This window comes from Mchenga conophoros, linkage group LG3 (genome assembly GCF_057382185.1).
Source record: "Mchenga conophoros isolate Kocher_MC1m ecotype Shallow Benthic linkage group LG3, M_conophoros_male_GT1.1, whole genome shotgun sequence".
Taxonomy (NCBI): domain Eukaryota; kingdom Metazoa; phylum Chordata; class Actinopteri; order Cichliformes; family Cichlidae; genus Mchenga; species Mchenga conophoros.
The window spans coordinates 73,169,201-73,184,878 of record NC_140528.1 but is presented as its reverse complement, the minus strand read 5'-3'; the positions used below and the strand labels follow the sequence as shown (position 1 = coordinate 73,184,878).

General features: G+C 40.4%; 3 protein-coding genes across 3 annotated transcripts; 1 reads left to right on the top strand and 2 right to left on the bottom strand.

The window, feature by feature from the left end:
• Positions 1-428: 428 nt before the first annotated feature.
• etnppl (ethanolamine-phosphate phospho-lyase) lies at positions 429-9,479 on the top strand. Its single transcript, XM_085267134.1, has 13 exons — positions 429-619; positions 985-1,103; positions 1,278-1,437; positions 2,529-2,603; positions 2,794-2,887; positions 3,944-4,060; positions 4,383-4,465; positions 4,542-4,767; positions 5,291-5,445; positions 5,679-5,768; positions 7,722-7,852; positions 7,958-8,028; positions 8,141-9,479. Exons 1-13 carry the CDS (start codon positions 561-563, stop codon positions 8,240-8,242), a joined length of 1,482 nt encoding a protein of 493 aa, XP_085123260.1. The 5' UTR covers positions 429-560; the 3' UTR covers positions 8,243-9,479.
• ostc (oligosaccharyltransferase complex subunit) lies at positions 9,071-10,790 on the bottom strand. The gene is made up of 4 exons (XM_085267135.1): positions 10,572-10,790; positions 10,086-10,179; positions 9,815-10,012; positions 9,071-9,662 (listed from the first exon to the last, which is right to left on the bottom strand). Exons 1-4 carry the CDS (start codon positions 10,708-10,710, stop codon positions 9,644-9,646), a joined length of 450 nt encoding a protein of 149 aa, XP_085123261.1. The 5' UTR covers positions 10,711-10,790; the 3' UTR covers positions 9,071-9,643.
• Positions 10,791-12,302: 1,512 nt separating this feature from the next.
• Positions 12,303-15,491, bottom strand: rpl34 (ribosomal protein L34). The gene is made up of 5 exons (XM_085267136.1): positions 15,409-15,491; positions 14,905-14,976; positions 14,590-14,689; positions 12,599-12,702; positions 12,303-12,433 (listed from the first exon to the last, which is right to left on the bottom strand). The coding sequence occupies exons 2-5, from the start codon at positions 14,967-14,969 to the stop codon at positions 12,349-12,351; spliced, it is 354 nt and encodes a 117-aa protein (XP_085123262.1). The 5' UTR covers positions 14,970-14,976; positions 15,409-15,491; the 3' UTR covers positions 12,303-12,348.
• Positions 15,492-15,678: the final 187 nt, after the last annotated feature.

The window sequence follows — 15,678 nt, the reverse complement described above, 5'->3', positions numbered from 1 at the left end:
TTAAACATTTGACTCATTCTCATACTGAAACTGAAACATCTATACCTGACACCTTACCTCTAGTGCATTTAAAAAAATTAGTTTGTCTATATTATTTTATGTATGCACATTCAGAATTGTCCATGAGTATATTTTTATCCATGTATTTGAAGGTATTATTTCTCAATTCAAAAGAAGTAAAAACAGGTGTGTTGTTTTCATCCTGGTCTTTGCAGAAACGGCTCAGCCTGAGGCTTTCAAGACGGTATGTTGTTTACAGATTGTGTGTGTGTGTGTGTGTGTGTGTGTGTGTGTGTGTGTGTGTGTGTGTGTGTGTGTGTGTGTGTGTGTGTGTGTCTGTGTGTGTGTGTGTGTTTTTAATGCTTGAAACTTTTACCCGTGAAAGTGTAGGCTAGCTTGCGAAGTTTGAGCATTTTTGACCACTTTCAGTTTCCATACAGCTCTGCAGCGCGAGCGCCGCGCCAGCTGCGGTACAGTAGTGCACTTGCGCGCGTATAAAGCGGGGCTCTGTCGGCTCGAGCAGATGTTCGTCGAGCTTCGTCCAGCTGGACTACATCAAGATGTCCGCTGAGAGATTTGAGAAAAAGGAGACTATAGACCTGAGGAAAAAATATATTGGGTGAGATAATTGCTCTCATTTGACAAAAGCAGGATTCCAAATTAATGTGGCAGTGGTCAAAAAGTGTAAGATACTAGAAAAACAATTAAAAAGTTTAATTTCGAGAATATCTGTGACATTTTAGCTATTGTATATATTTGTGGGTGTTTAAATGTATCCTACTATTTGACTTTTAATATGTATATTACATACATTAATATAATACAATATACAATAACTGGAATGAGTAGTAGTTCCTTTGTGTGTCTCTTAGGAATTTCACTGTTGTGTCCATGACTCATAATCTTTTTATCACAACATGAAAACCTACAGCTGCCCCAGCACGCTCCTACACATGTCACTATTCTGTTTTTTCTCTGCTGCAGGCCATCTTGTAAGATTTTTTTCAGCCATGACCCAATCAAGATTGTGGGAGCCAAAGGCCAGTATATGTATGATGAGAAAGGACAGCACTACCTGGACTGCATCAACAATGTGGCTCATGGTAAACACACATGCACTAGTGTATATACACAAAGTACACTGAAAGAAAGCAGCCAGCGCTGAAGTACCACTTTTTATCCCTGTGATGGTGTCACACCACAACAGCAAAACAAGAAGTTTATTATTACATATAGACCTATAACCAGGAACTCTAATTCAATCTTCCTTTTCTCAGTGGGCCACTGTCATCCTGATGTGGTGAAGGCAGGAGCTCAGCAAATGGAACTACTCAACACTAACTCGCGCTTCCTGCACGACAACCTTGTCCTGTATGCCCAGAGGCTGCAGGCCACGCTGCCTGACAAGCTGGCTGTTTGCTACTTTGTCAACTCCGGGTATGTTTACATGTTTTCACTAAACAACAAAAGGCAGCATGATGGAAGATAAGCCAGGTGTGTTTTTTTACTTGGGTGTGGATCACTGTGGGGAGGATAGAGGAGGCAGATGATGGGAGACCTAAATTTACTTTGATGATTATGCCTGGTGTGAACATGAGCCATAAAAGTCCTGCTGTGTCCTCAAATTACAGAGGAGCTCAAAACCCTGTAAAAAAGACTGCAGTGCAATCATACAGTCCTGTCAGCATTCAAGGAATATAGAAGCCTGTATGAGTGGAGGAATACCCCAAATGCTGAGGATCAGATTGCACGGTTTCATAACCTGCTGTTTGTCTAGATTTCTGATGTGTACGCTACATTAAGCAGACTATTGTTAGTCTGCTTAACAGCTGACTGAAAGTCGAGAAAATAAAAAGGTTCCGGGTGCCCTATTTACACCCTTTGCCCCAGTTCAGGAGAAGAATTATCTGCTCCGGGGCAATAACATTGTAGATAGTAATCCATATACCCTCAGACAGTATTTATCGCTACGATGGGGATATAAATGCTTCGAGAAAGCTTACCTGATATAAATCTGGCATAACACAGGCATTATTAAGGTGTGTGCAGTAGTACAAAAGTACACCTGTGTCCACTGAAGACATTTCTGAATTTATGGTTTGTCTTCCTTAGTTTAGGAGTGGAGAGCTCTTTAACCCTCTCAAGGCAGGCGTTGCAGATTTGCAACAGTTAAAAACTAACTTGATTACCCCACATACATATTTTATGATTTTTTTTTTACTCAGAAGTACCACTGCAGGACTTGGTTGTGCATTAGCAACAAAAAGTTTAATAAAACCAGAGGCACCAAGCCTTTAAAATAACAGACAAATGGGGCAAAGACCCTTGAATTAGTAAAAATGTCTTCATGTGATTTCATAGAGAGGTAAAGAAGCCCCACTAAGTTTTTACAATTAGCCTTGCATGGCCTCACGGTGGGAACTGAAACAGCAAACTCCCTCTGACGTTCAAGTGATATCAGTGGTTTCACCTGTGTATTTTGTGGTGACTGAGTAACTCAAAGTAACCCTTGCCTGTTTGAACTTCAGCTCCGAAGCCAACGACCTGGCTCTCCGACTAGCACGGCAATACACAGGCCACAAAGATATCATCACTTTGGAAAAGTAAGTGCTGCCGTCAACCAGTCATTCTACAGAAAAAAACCTGGCGAATGAAAACAACAGTGATAATGAGCTGGTAAAAGTCTTACTAGTTAGTGGTTTGTAGCGCCGTGTGGCGAAAGGAGCTGGGTCTTCATGTGTCAGTGTTTTAATAGAATTTACTGCTTTGGCCCACAGTTTTCTTTGTTTGCAGTGCGTACCATGGCCACGTCTCATCGCTCATTGACATCAGTCCATATAAGTTCCACCAGCTGTCAGATACTGAGCAGAATCAATTTGTCCATGTGGTGAGTGCTTTTTCTCTCCCCGGCTGCCTGCGTGCACACTATTAAAACACCATAACTCAACTTGCTCCGCTGGGCTTTGGCAGCCTACTGAGTGTGCACCATGCATGCGTGTGCATATGTGTAGATAAAAGAGACACAGAATGAGACAGAGAAATAGAATGAAAGGGGTCTTTTTCTGCAGATTCAACAGGGTGTAATGTAAGTGGCTCTGAAAGAGAGCAGCTTGCTGTCAGAGGCATATGTTGAGGAACACAGACAGTGAGAAGAATGGCAAACAAAAAAAGGAGATTATTAACCAAAAATCCTACAATGGTACTCAGGAGAAAGATTAAAATCCCCACAAAGAGGTAATTTTATCTCCAGACTGTTAGATTATTGTGGTCTTTTCCTTTTTTGAGGGTCTTTTGGAGTTTCTGTTTGGAAAATTAAAGCTCAAAAATGGGTTTTTTTTACTTTTACAACAAGACATCCAGTGCACTGTGACCTAAAATCGTGAAATAATTTACAGTTTCTGAAACTAGAATTTGTTTCAAGATTTTCGGTTAAAAAAAATAAATACATTAAACATAGTAAATAATACAAAATTATGTCTTTTTCATCATTTAATGAGAACTTTAGGGATAAATTACACCTAAAGTACCACAATGAATTTAAGGGCTGTACTGTGTGCTGCTGTGGTGCATTCTGGGAATTGTGGAATGGGGTTTCCCTCATATTTCAGCTAAAACTCCAGATGAAAAAGAAGGAAAGGAACAAATCGCTTGGTTTAGTAGGAAATGAGTTCTCCAGCGATCTGAATAACACTGATCTCCATGTGCAGCTGACAGAGGCAATGTATAAAATGCAACACAGAAAAATAAAATAAAAATAAATTCATATATAGATATAGACAGTATTCCTTCACTCACATAAAGAGCTGCTTATCCACTTTTATCTAAACTTTTTTTAATATAATACGTAATTCAGCCACATGTTAGGTTTACTTAAAACCCATTAAGAATCCAGTTGGATTTGTGAATACCTTTGTAATATTTAACCATTTCTTGTCTCCTGCAGGCTTCCAGTCCAGATGTGTACAGAGGGAAACACAGAGCAGACCACCCTGATCCTGCCTCCGCGTATGCAGATGAAGTCAAAGATATAATAAACAAAGCTCACAAGAAAGGAGGCAAGGTACAGTTAATGAGAAGAAGCTAGCAATCCCAGGAAAAGCGTGAAAGCTGTGCATTGTTATAGAGCCAGTATTCAAATGCTATAGTGTGATTACAGGACCATGGCACTAAGCAAGGACACAGCAGATGACTAAGAATGATTCTCAGCAGACTGTTAAGAGTTGTTCATTTTTGTCCACATGGACCTGTAACTACCTCCTCTCTCTTGTTTTGAACAGCCAACTGTAAAGGGAAGAGCTCAGGGTCAAAGATGACAGGATACATCCACTTGTTTTCTGTTTATCTGTCTGGCTTTATCTGGATATGTTTGTTCTCTTGTGCAGATTGCTGCTTTTATTGCTGAGTCACTGCAGAGCTGTGGTGGGCAGGTCATTCCCCCTGTGGGTTACTTCCAGCAAGTGGCACAGTATGTACCCAAGAAATCACACTCCTGACAACCTGAGTCTACCCCTGCCCACGCTGATTACTCTGCCCCTCTACAGGCACGTCCGTGAAGCGGGGGGCGTTTTTATCGCAGATGAAGTCCAAGTGGGCTTTGGGAGAGTAGGCTCCCACTTCTGGGCCTTCCAGCTTCAGGGAGAGGACTTTGTGCCCGACATTGTCACGATGGGAAAACCCATTGGCAACGGCCACCCCATGTCATGTGTGGTCACGACCAAAGAGGTGGCAGAGGCCTTCATGTCATCTGGAATGGAGTACTTCAATACAGTAAGAGTCTTATGCATGAACATCTGTGCAAGTGATAATAAATGAAAGCTATTTAAAAAGTTGCATACATGTTTTAACATAAAAGCACAAAAAGATTGCATTACATGATATTTGCTTTCCCTCCCAAGTTCACCAGAATTGCTGCTGACCTGTCCTCATCTTCTGTGTTTTTGTCCAGAGCTTCCAAGCACATCCACACATCTGTTTTTCCCATGTTGTGGAAATATGCTGCATTCAAGCCAGCCTGTTTTTCTCATTGAGTCTTGATTTGTAATTATTTCCCATGAAAAAAAACAAAACTAGGATGTATTTTCATCAGAAAATGAGTTTCTCTTTTGTTACCAGACATACATTAAAAAATAAATAAATCACTGCTCATGTGCTATCTAGACAGGTATGTGTTTAACATACTGTATGAAACCTTTATGGAGAGTAGGGTGTAGCAGATTTTCAGATTGATGGGAAATGTGAACTTGATCTCGGTGTCATCTTTCCTCTGTGTGTTGCTTATCTGTGGCCTCAGTTTGGTGGTAATCCAGTGTCGTGTGCCATCGGTCTGGCCGTCCTAGACGTGATTGAGAAAGAGGATCTGCAGGGCAACGCACTGCGTGTGGGGCAATACCTCACCAGTCTGCTGGAGAAGCAGAAAGAGAAGCACCTGCTGATCGGAGATATCAGGTGCGCTTACACAGCATGTGACACAGTGCAACATCAGATAAGCTGCCCACGTACTTTAGAACTAATCCTTTAGCAGTCTTTAACACCACACTATGCTGTGTTCCTATAAATCCTGGCTAAACGTGCAACCTAGTGACTTCACAGGGAAGTGTTGCTCTGAAAATTATTTAGAAATAAAAACAATACATGCAAAATTAACACCTTACAAACCCTGATGGTGTCACATCCTGCAGGGGTCGTGGTCTCTTTGTAGGCGTGGAGCTCGTCAGGGACAGGCTGAAGCTCACTCCTGCCACAGCAGAGGCACAGGAAGTCATATATAGGTAAGTTTAAATGTGGAAACTCATCATCATGATCATAATCTTTATTTATATAGCACTTTAAAACAACCACAGCTGACACAAAGTGCTGTACATTGGAACTAAATAATAAAATAAGATATAAATAAAAGCCAAATAAAAAAAAGTAAAACAATTCATTAGTTTTTTTTAATAATTAATTTAATTACAAGAGAAACTAAGTTTTACCTAAAGCCAAAGAATAAAAATGGGTTTTAAGTCGTGTTTAAGTTAAGGGGCCTCTCAACCCTGGGGACATGCACCAGTACCGGGCTGTGAGAGTTGAGGCACTGGTGTGAAATTTATGGTTTTCAATGGTGTTATTGTTATTTTCTTTATCGTTTTTATCATTAACTTTGTTTCCCTGGGTCTTTTCCCGTGTGTTATGAGCAAATCTTCTTTTTTTTTGGTACTGGCACTGGTTTTATTTTGTCGTATTTATCCACGACACCTTAAAGTCTGGTCGGTGAAAATATTGTCAGACATAAACCGGTCTGTGGCGCATATAAGGTTGGGGACCGCTGTCCTAGGTCTCAGTACTGCCAGGAGCAGCTGGTCAGCTGACCTAAGAGACCAACAGGGTGTGTAGGGATGAAGAAGCTCAGAGAGGTAAGGCGGGGCAAGATCGTGAAACCATTTAAAAACAAATGGTTTCACAAAAAATGAACTGTGAAAGACACAGGCAGCCAGTGCAGTGAGGCCAGCACAGAGGTCATATTCTCTCTTTTACGAGTTCCTGTTAACAGTCGTGCAGCTGCAGACGTAAGACCAACCACTGACTGACCCCCACATAAAGTGAATTACAGTAGTCCAGACGGGATTACTCAGATTAAAGTATGTGAGTAATCAGCAATACCATATTATATAATCAAACAGACTGCTTATATTATTCTGTACTGAGGATGGTTTTCAGTGGTTATGCTTCTGCAGTCCAATCATACAGTATGTCACACAACAAAACAAGACTTATGAACCTAAGTAAGAATTAAAAATAAAGAGCGATAATAAAACCTGCATTGCTTACATGTATAAGTGACAGTAACAGTCTATTATCACCTCCTCCTCCTCCTCCTCTGGCTCTCTTAATGAATAATCCTTTACACAATGTACCCATGTGTGAAAGCACTGCATAATAAACCACTGTAACAATCTGAGTTCACACAAACGGCACTGAGCTCCACGAGGACTATTTTGTTCTTCCTGTCAGCTTGAAAGCTGCGTTTATTAATGAGACACAAGCGTGTAAGGCCTCATTAACACGCAAACTTGGCTTTCACGTGACTGGGGTTGCAATCATACATGGACATCAAATAATGCTACTCCTGTCACACGGCACCTCAAGGTGTCTGTGCGTCAGTGCATCAGCATTAAAAAATGCTGATTAAGCATTAAAAAAACAGTGCAATAAAAAATTGCACTGTTTTAGAGACCTATAAAGTGTACAATATTGGAGGTGTGTCAGCGGTGTGAGTTGGAAGTTTGTCAGTCAGGTTTGTGTTCTGTTTGCAACTTTTTGTTGTTGCTTTCACTCACTGATTCATCTATGGGCAGTGGAGTGCAGTGGTTAGCACTGCTGCCTCACAACAAAAAGGTTCTGGGTTCAAATCTGATGCTTAGCTGCAGCATTTCTGTGTGGACTGTGCATCTTTTCCCTGTGCCTTGTTTGGTTTCACTCCAGCTGGTTTGGCTTCTTTCCGTAGTCCAGAGACATGCTCAGTAGGTTAAATAGCAATAGGTGTGCCTATGAGACTGAGGGTGTGTGGTTCTCTGTCTGTCTGGTGATCTCCCTCAATCAACCCTAAGCTGGAGAAGTGGTTAAGAAGATGTATGAATGAACAGTTCACTTTTGTTTTCACTTGATTTCTATTCTACTGCTTTAAGTGAGAATATGTGCAGTCAACAGCAACAGAGTGCTAAAAGGTTGATAACTTCTCCCAGGCTAAAGGAACAGCACATTCTTCTCAGTGCTGACGGACCTCATCGCAACGTGCTCAAGTTCAAGCCCCCAATGTGCTTCACTACAGAAGATGCTGAGCTGGTCGTGGAGAAAATCGATGTCATTCTCACAGGTATTTCCTTTTCCCCCCCTTTGTGGCTTGTGTACTACTAGAAAGGGTCAAAGTGTATAAGTAAACTCTTAATCATACAGTGTGTTTTATTATGTTTGTTTCCAGAACTGGAGGAAGCATTGGACCTGAAGCTGAACAACACACTGACTGTAGAAAATGAAAGCAATAAAAGGAAAGTAAGTTTGACTTTGCTGATTATCAAAAAGTATTTTTTTAATGAAAGTGTTCATGATTTTGCTGTCACCGGTTTTCATTTTGACTTTATTTCTTTACAATTTTTACGTGAAGCTGCTTACTGATGAAAACGGGCACAGTGGCGTGCTACACAGCAAAGGAAGCCGTCAAGGGTCTCCTCAACAAACCAAACAAAGCAAACGCCTCAGGACATAAAGCCGCCTGTGAACAAACACAAGAACCGACACAGGTGGCACATCTCTAGAGTTAAAGGGCCGTAATTTGATGATAAATGTTTTTATATTGATAATATACTGCATATTAATTAGATTGTCTTCTCAGGTATTTTTTTAATATTTGCATAATAGCATGTTTTTAGCTAGCTGCATAAAAATGTACCTTATTATGTGACTTAGCAGGGTACAAGAGCCTTATTCACGATATCAGGGAATCATAAATGGATCAATCTAAACATGTAGATCTGAAAATATGCATCAGTATCTTTGTGTGCATTTAGCATTAAAAATACGGCCTTGCAAAGGCCATTACATGTTTTTACAGAGAAGTAACTGAACTGTAAATGCTGTGCAAATGCTCAGATGTTTCTTGTATGACTGTCTTGTTACTACCTCTGTCCTACTCCATTGACTGCAGATGAAAATTAACATGTATGGCTAAATCTGGAATATTTATATGACAAATTTAAGCACTCATGTTAATTAATATGCTTTGTCCCTTCTAAATATACACAAACATAAGTCCAGGAAACACCATTACCTGATGATCCTGTGATGCCATCTTCTGGAGGGAAAATGAAATGTGTCATATCTCCTGAACACTGCATATGCAAAGACGCCACATTGTTTGGCTGCTGATGTAAACTTGAGTTTAACAATCTTCTCAAAAATTCTGAGCATTAATTTTCTATTTAATCATTTACATTAAGTAGAAATCAAATCAAAGAAATTCAGAATCTGGATGAATGTGATTTTAAACAATGCTTTGTCCTATTAAACCTACTTCAACAGCACATAACAACCATGAGAAGGTGTGAAAAGGACAGTTTATTTCACCATCTTGTACAAAAATGCAACTGTGACAGGTTCAAGGGTTTCAAGGTTCATAGTTTTCTATACAAAAACGTACATGTGTAATATCACTCAGGCACCCATGTAAGTGGTTCACACAGTGCAAGTCCTAATTAGAAATTGGTGATTTTGTCCCATCAATGTTTGGCAGCTTCCTCTCCCTTCTTCCTTCTCTAGGTTCATTTCTCCTACTCCTCAGAACATGTTGGCTTTATCAACATGGCAAAATCATTAATGATGCTGCGCCTGCACGACAAGTTCAGGTGGCAGAGTGTTGAATTTAAGCTGCTAAAGACCTTCTGCTCCACCAGCTTCATAGGAGGTTAAGAGAAAGTGGGAAAGGAAGTTACAAAACAAAGACAAAACCAGTGTGTCAGTGTAGTTTGGTCTAATTTCTTGAGCAAGGTCAGTGCTTTCAGTCCTTAATGGTTGTCGATGAAGGGTTGGCTGTATCCACAATTAAACAGAACGGCATGTAAGTTTTCCACATAATTAATATCCTCTTCATTTGAATTTGCTTATTGCAAGTCTAGCCCATGAGATATCCCCTGAAAAGACAAATTAGCACAAATTAGACAACAGCTACAAAGAAGTACAATCATCAACTCAGTCTCCCCTTTAGACAGCTTTGTAAGCTCAGATTGGACAACAAGTATTTGACACGTGGGTCTGGATTCGATAGATTCGAGCTTCGACTTACGGCAGCTTCATGCGCATGAACACTCGGGCCATGAAGAAGCTGAGGAGCACGCTGACAAATCCAATGAAAAGCAGCAGGAAGCGGTTGAGTTTGGGAATGTTGGGTGCATTGGAGCGGTCCAGGATTATAAAGCCCAGGCCTCCCATTGTGAACAGGAAGCTGGATGCTAGTCCTTCCATAATGTACTGACCGTTTACTCTGGAAAACACATCAATAGGATTCAGCTTCAAATCTTTAGACTGTGTTTTAATTCCAAAAATCTTACACGCACCTGTAGGCCAAGAAGGCAACCGGTCTCTGGTGTCCATGCTCATCAGTCATTGAACCCACACTCGGTGGCTCTACGATGACGTCGTAGATGATACCTGTGCAGTGAATGGAGGAAAAAAAAAAAAAGGTTGAATTCATAATTAATTAAGTTTAAGGTAAAGTCTGAGCAGTGAGAGCGCTGACTGAACAGAGAGGTGATAATCACCATAACATCAGTGATCAACAACAACTACAGCAAGATAAAGACAAAGTAAACTACAGATATTCAGTTAGTTTAAGGTAGGCTAGTTTGTTAGCCCTCTATTCTCTTATATTGTTTTGTGATGTATTACACGCTGGTTTACAAGCGCAACAAAACCCCGCAAATCTAACAACGCAACAAAAGCACGTAACTGAGTATTGGCATTAAATACTACACTGATAACATCAAATGCAACACAGAATTATCTGGCTAGCCTTCAGGCTTTTACGTTAGCTTAGCATTTACCTCCAGTGATGAGAAAGTAGGACACAATAACGATCGCATAGACAGTCATGGCCGACGGCATGTGCAGCCATGACGGTTTCTTCAGTTTTATGTTTGGACATTCAAGCACAGCAAAAGGTATACTGTATAAAGTCTCCATGGTGTATGAAAATATTTCCAGTCACCACAGTAGAGGACCTCTCCGCCGCTGAATGCGCAGGCGCAAACACTCGGTTGACGTGTCCCGGAAGTACATTTTTTTTCAGCCAACTAGGCGTTAATATTTTTTAAAGGGATTTTTTTTTTGTCATTTACTACTAGCATTAAAAACATATTGCATTTATAGTTACATTAACCCGATTTTATTTAAGAATCAATCAATAAAATATATATATATATTGGGTAAGGCCAATCTTTTACTGTTTCGTTTCTTAAAGAGACAGTAATCTTTTAGAGGGTTTATTTAAGTGCACAGCTTTGTTGAATGAAACCTTACCACCCAAAACGCTCCTATGTAACCAGTTTCATTCATTTTTATTGACACTTCACTGCATTTAAATATTTCATTATTTTCATTAGTTAAAGTTTTAGCTTCTTCTTCTTTTCTTTTTTTTTTATTCCAGCGCAGTTGTGGTGTGGAGCACCTACAATTTCGTTGTGCATGTACAATGACAATAAAGGGATATACTCATCTATTCTATTCTTATGTTTTTTCCCCTTCACTGCGAAAGTCAACATGATCATGCTTTAATGGTCCTTATTCATCCAGGCATTTAATCATTTCGAGTGCCTTCATTGGAGGACACAGCAGAGGACGAGTTATTAATTTGTTTGGTGTTACAAGACCAAGCATCCATTCAAGATACACATGCATAATGCCACAATATACATTTGTTTTACTATGACTGCCACCAAAGGAGTTCTTGAGTGATACCTTGGATTGTTGCTTTTAAACAGTCACACATCTGATTAGCATCCTTGGTGGCTTAAACACTTCTGTATCAGTGAATTGGACCAATGGTTGAAAGAAACCACATTTAATGAAATATTTCATTTTGGTACTCTGAAATGTAGTTGGTACGCCTACTCCATAGCATCTATTTTAAAGCTTTAGTGACTTTTAGTCAATTACATGGTCATAATACTTACTTTAGGGCACAGGTGTTTCACAAGCCTAAAAAAATAAAATAAAATAATAAGTGTAGTTTTCTGTTCCATTTACTTGCGATCAACTACTGATCGCTCACATAATGCACAGGAAACTCAAATACCTCAAAAACACAGCTGTATGTTATGCTTGGACATGAAGTACCCTATCATAGCAAATGTCTTCTTCAGCAGAACTGAACCTTTAGACACTGCAAAACATGTCACAAAGGGCCCCATGAACACAACCAAGATCTGAACCTGCTAGCACCCCAAATGAAACTGGGTACTGCAGAGTTTGATCCTAGGTGCACGCTTTTCTTCTCACAGTCCAGACATTTTTGAAGACTCCCTGTAACAGTCCTGCTGTCCAAACATGTTATTGTAACATCTTTAGTGATAATTTTGCATTTGTTAAACATGTATGCAAAAATTTATTTCCAGTTGCTTCCTTAATCCTGAGGGATCAACACAACAGAAGGCTCTGCATGGGACCTGGCACAAGACCAGAGGAAAAAAAAACAAATCTTTGAAATAGATCCCAAACACACAGACTGTTCAGCAATTTCAATAAAAGAAAAAAAAAATGCTGCGACTCACAACATGTAGTGGATTTGTTTGACATTTTTTATTGTGGCAATACAAATACAGTTTACTTTGACTTCTGGCTCTGTGCCTGTGCCTTGAGCACCTTGACAACGATCTTCTGCTCCTCAATCAGGAAGGCACGCTTGATCCTAATAATAAAAAACAAAGGAGATCAATTAACATAATGAATTAGCTGATCACAGCATACCTAACAAGTTTGTATTTTAGTGCTTTCAAATTAAAAGTTTGATGCCTGTATCAGTCTATTTTCTCAGTAACAAGCATCAGAAGATGAAGGGAAGTGCATCTTTTACCTGTCACGCACACACTTGGCGCACATGGATCCTCCGTAGGCCCTGCTAACGTGCTTCTTGGTCTTGGAGAGCCTCATCAAAACTTGAGGTCTAACAGCGCGAATCTGTAAGAACACAGATATGGATGTTGAGAACAATGGAGGAACAAGCAATTGCAGAGTGACACTTTCAGCAGCACAACCTAGAAAAAGCTGGGCTCAAGGCAGTTGAGCAATTTTATAAGCTCACTTTATAAAAGCACGCTGCCGTGCTTCCCTGGATTCAGACCTGCCTGCAGTGGATCACACAGTGCTGATGACACAAAGCTGTAGGGGTGAACTGGAGGAAGGTGGATTTATATATATATATATATATATACTGCTCTACAAATGATGGTCACTGCAGTGATGTTTTTAATATGACCATAGAAAGATCTCGTAGTTATCTGAAGAACAACCACACTTAAACACCAGCAAGTTTCTTGCATTGAGAAAACTCAAAGGTTTTATCAAAAGTGTACATTTAATGTACTCAAGAGTAGTGAGCAGCTTATCAAATGGTCAGACATTTAGTGGAAAATGTTCAGGCCTCTATTAAAACAATAACACCCCCCCCCCCCTTTAGAGTCGTTAGCGTAATCACCCAGGAACAACCCTAAAACAACCATGTTTCTATGTGTACACACACTTATTAATAATGTCCTTTCTCAACGTATTTGCACTTTCAAGTGTAAAAACTACTTATTAATACACTGAAATGTCCTTAATTCTCCTTATGAACCCACAACCACCAAAGCAAAGATGATGATGCACATATGTGCACTAAGAGGACCAGTTTGAAATCAAAGTTAACACTTTGAGGTATTTGTAACTTTTATAATAGCTGAATTAAAACCCATTTGAACTAAGGAACTTAAAAGAATTACAGAATAAAGTTTAACTGGGTGTCAAAACCCCGCATCCAGATCCCTCCAGCTGCCATACCACTCCAAGCTGTGGCGCCTGTGGGCTTTTCAACGTTAACCTACCTACAAACGATTTACTAAATTTGGCAGTTCTAACGAACACTTTGTTCCTGGCAGAGAGAGCGTGAGAACTAGCGCATTACCAACATGTTCTTTTATTTGCCTATTGAAAGAAATGACATATACGTGGTAACATTAGCTGAACCTGAAGTGGCATGTTGAGATCAACTGAACTTTAAAAACCCCCACTGGAAACACTGGCACCATTACAAACCCAAGGCACCGTCTATAACGTGGAATTGGCACAAGCCATTAGGCAGTGGTTACAGGGAGTAATAACGTAGTACTCAGGAATAAGCAAACAGCACCAAGTGAAAAGCTTCTGCTCCTGTGAAAGTTGATGTCATGTGCACACAAAATCAGGACATCTCTACTGGTGATTTCACAGCAACAGAAGAAAAGGCATTCGTGGTTGCAGGGAACTGCAGGATTTTCCAAGCTACCTTTCCAGTCCCCAATCCAATGCAGAATGCTTACTTCACCGGATTAATGTAAAAATGTACATTTACAAAAAAAGGAGGAACAAATATACGCTGATGCTTCAACAGCTTGCTGCACTATCGTCTTTACTATAAATCAACCTCATCTACACTTGGCAGTGAGGGATGCTAAGTATCCTAGTCCAGCGGTCTCCAACCTTTTTTGCGCCACGGACCGGTTTATGCCCGACAATATTTTCACAGACCGGCCTTTAAGGTGTTGCAGATAAATACAACAAAATAAAACTAGTACCGGTACCGAAAAAAAGAAGATTTATTCATAACACATGTGAAAAGACCCAGGAAACCGATCAAAACGATAACAAAATAACGCTGAAAACCATACATTTCACACCTGAGCCTCATCTCTCGCGGCCCGGTACCAAACGACTCACGGACTGGTACCGGTCCGAGGCCCGGGGGTTGGGGACCGCTGTCCTAGTCTACAAGTTCTGAAACACAAATTTAAACACAGAGCACCTTCTTCAGGTTACAATGGATGTACTTACTCCACGCAGTCTTCCTGGGCAGATGCCACATGCTGACTTGGGGGCCTTGCCGACCTTCTTAGTGTACAGGTACACAATACGATTACCAGGAGTCCGTGAGCTTCACAAAAGCAAAAAGAGGGTGGTTTAGTTTTCTTCAGAGGGACCATGCAAAACATCACAGGAGATGTGGTGTATCATAGTAGCTACTAGCCTATATACAACTACAGCTCCGTCCTGGCATTATGTATTCATAGTCAGGGTACCAGCTCTATATAGATAGACATGCCGTGAGCCAGGCATAAAAGCAAATACAACCGGAGAGAGTTTACTTACAGTCTGGTTTTGTTGGAGGCGGTGTTGTAGGACAACCTACGGCGGTAAGTCAGGCGCTGCACCATCTTGAAGCTGAAAACAAACAAAATTCAGTTAACTGTAGTACACACCGCTGCTATGCTAACCCTGCCCGCTAACAGAGTCCACTCCATTACTTTAATGTTGGCTAAGTAAACACTGACCGGACTTGTTAAACCGGCACTCTCGTTTAAGAGAAACATCGTCTGCAGCCAATTTATCCTTTAAACATGCATTTAAACGCTACTAAAAGCTAAAACACCTCCACCGGCTTGTGCTCAGTACTCAAGAGAACGGCCTTCTCATGTCACACAAAAACTATGTCGTTAAAATCCAGTAAGTCATGAAATAACCCGACAGTTCAGAGCAAAGAGCTCCCCTGAGTAGTATATTTACTTGAACTAGACCACATTAGTTTATTAAAACGTAGGATTACAGTCGATTTTAAACTCATTATGTTTCTGAGGAAAGCAGGAACCGCCATACCTGCTGTCGCCGTAACCGGAAGAGGAAGGAGCCAGGCGGATGATGGGGGTTAAACGGCGTCCATGTGCGCTTTTCTGCCCCCTGTTGGTGGCTTTTTGTTACTACACATCAAGTATAATGTAATTATTGTGTCCTTTAAACGGCTTTATATCTATAATTTGAAATGAACGTTTCCTCATGTTCATGATAAGATTTTAAGAAAAGTAAAATCCGCTGATATAAAATTAGACACAGTCTTTAATCATATTATACTTTAGTGCTGTTTTGCAG

Bases quoted from the DNA above. Each gene is read 5' to 3' on its own strand.
- etnppl (XM_085267134.1), top strand. From the start codon at position 561: ATGTCCGCTGAGAGATTTGAGAAAAAGGAGACTATAGACCTGAGGAAA. The intron at 2,888-3,943 runs GTGAGTGCTTTT...TGTCTCCTGCAG, and splicing joins AGAATCAATTTGTCCATGTG to GCTTCCAGTCCAGATGTGTA. The intron at 5,446-5,678 runs GTGCGCTTACAC...CACATCCTGCAG, and splicing joins CTGCTGATCGGAGATATCAG to GGGTCGTGGTCTCTTTGTAG.
- rpl34 (XM_085267136.1), bottom strand. From the start codon at position 14,969: ATGGTGCAGCGCCTGACTTACCGCCGTAGGTTGTCCTACAACACCGCC. The intron at 12,703-14,589 runs GTAAGTACATCC...GTGTTCTTACAG, and splicing joins GCCCAGGAAGACTGCGTGGA to ATTCGCGCTGTTAGACCTCA. The intron at 12,434-12,598 runs GTAAAAGATGCA...TTTTATTATTAG, and splicing joins GCCAAGTGTGTGCGTGACAG to GATCAAGCGTGCCTTCCTGA.
- ostc (XM_085267135.1), bottom strand. From the start codon at position 10,710: ATGGAGACTTTATACAGTATACCTTTTGCTGTGCTTGAATGTCCAAAC. The intron at 10,180-10,571 runs GTAAATGCTAAG...TTCACTGCACAG, and splicing joins CTACTTTCTCATCACTGGAG to GTATCATCTACGACGTCATC. The intron at 10,013-10,085 runs GTGCGTGTAAGA...TGTGTTTTCCAG, and splicing joins GTTGCCTTCTTGGCCTACAG to AGTAAACGGTCAGTACATTA.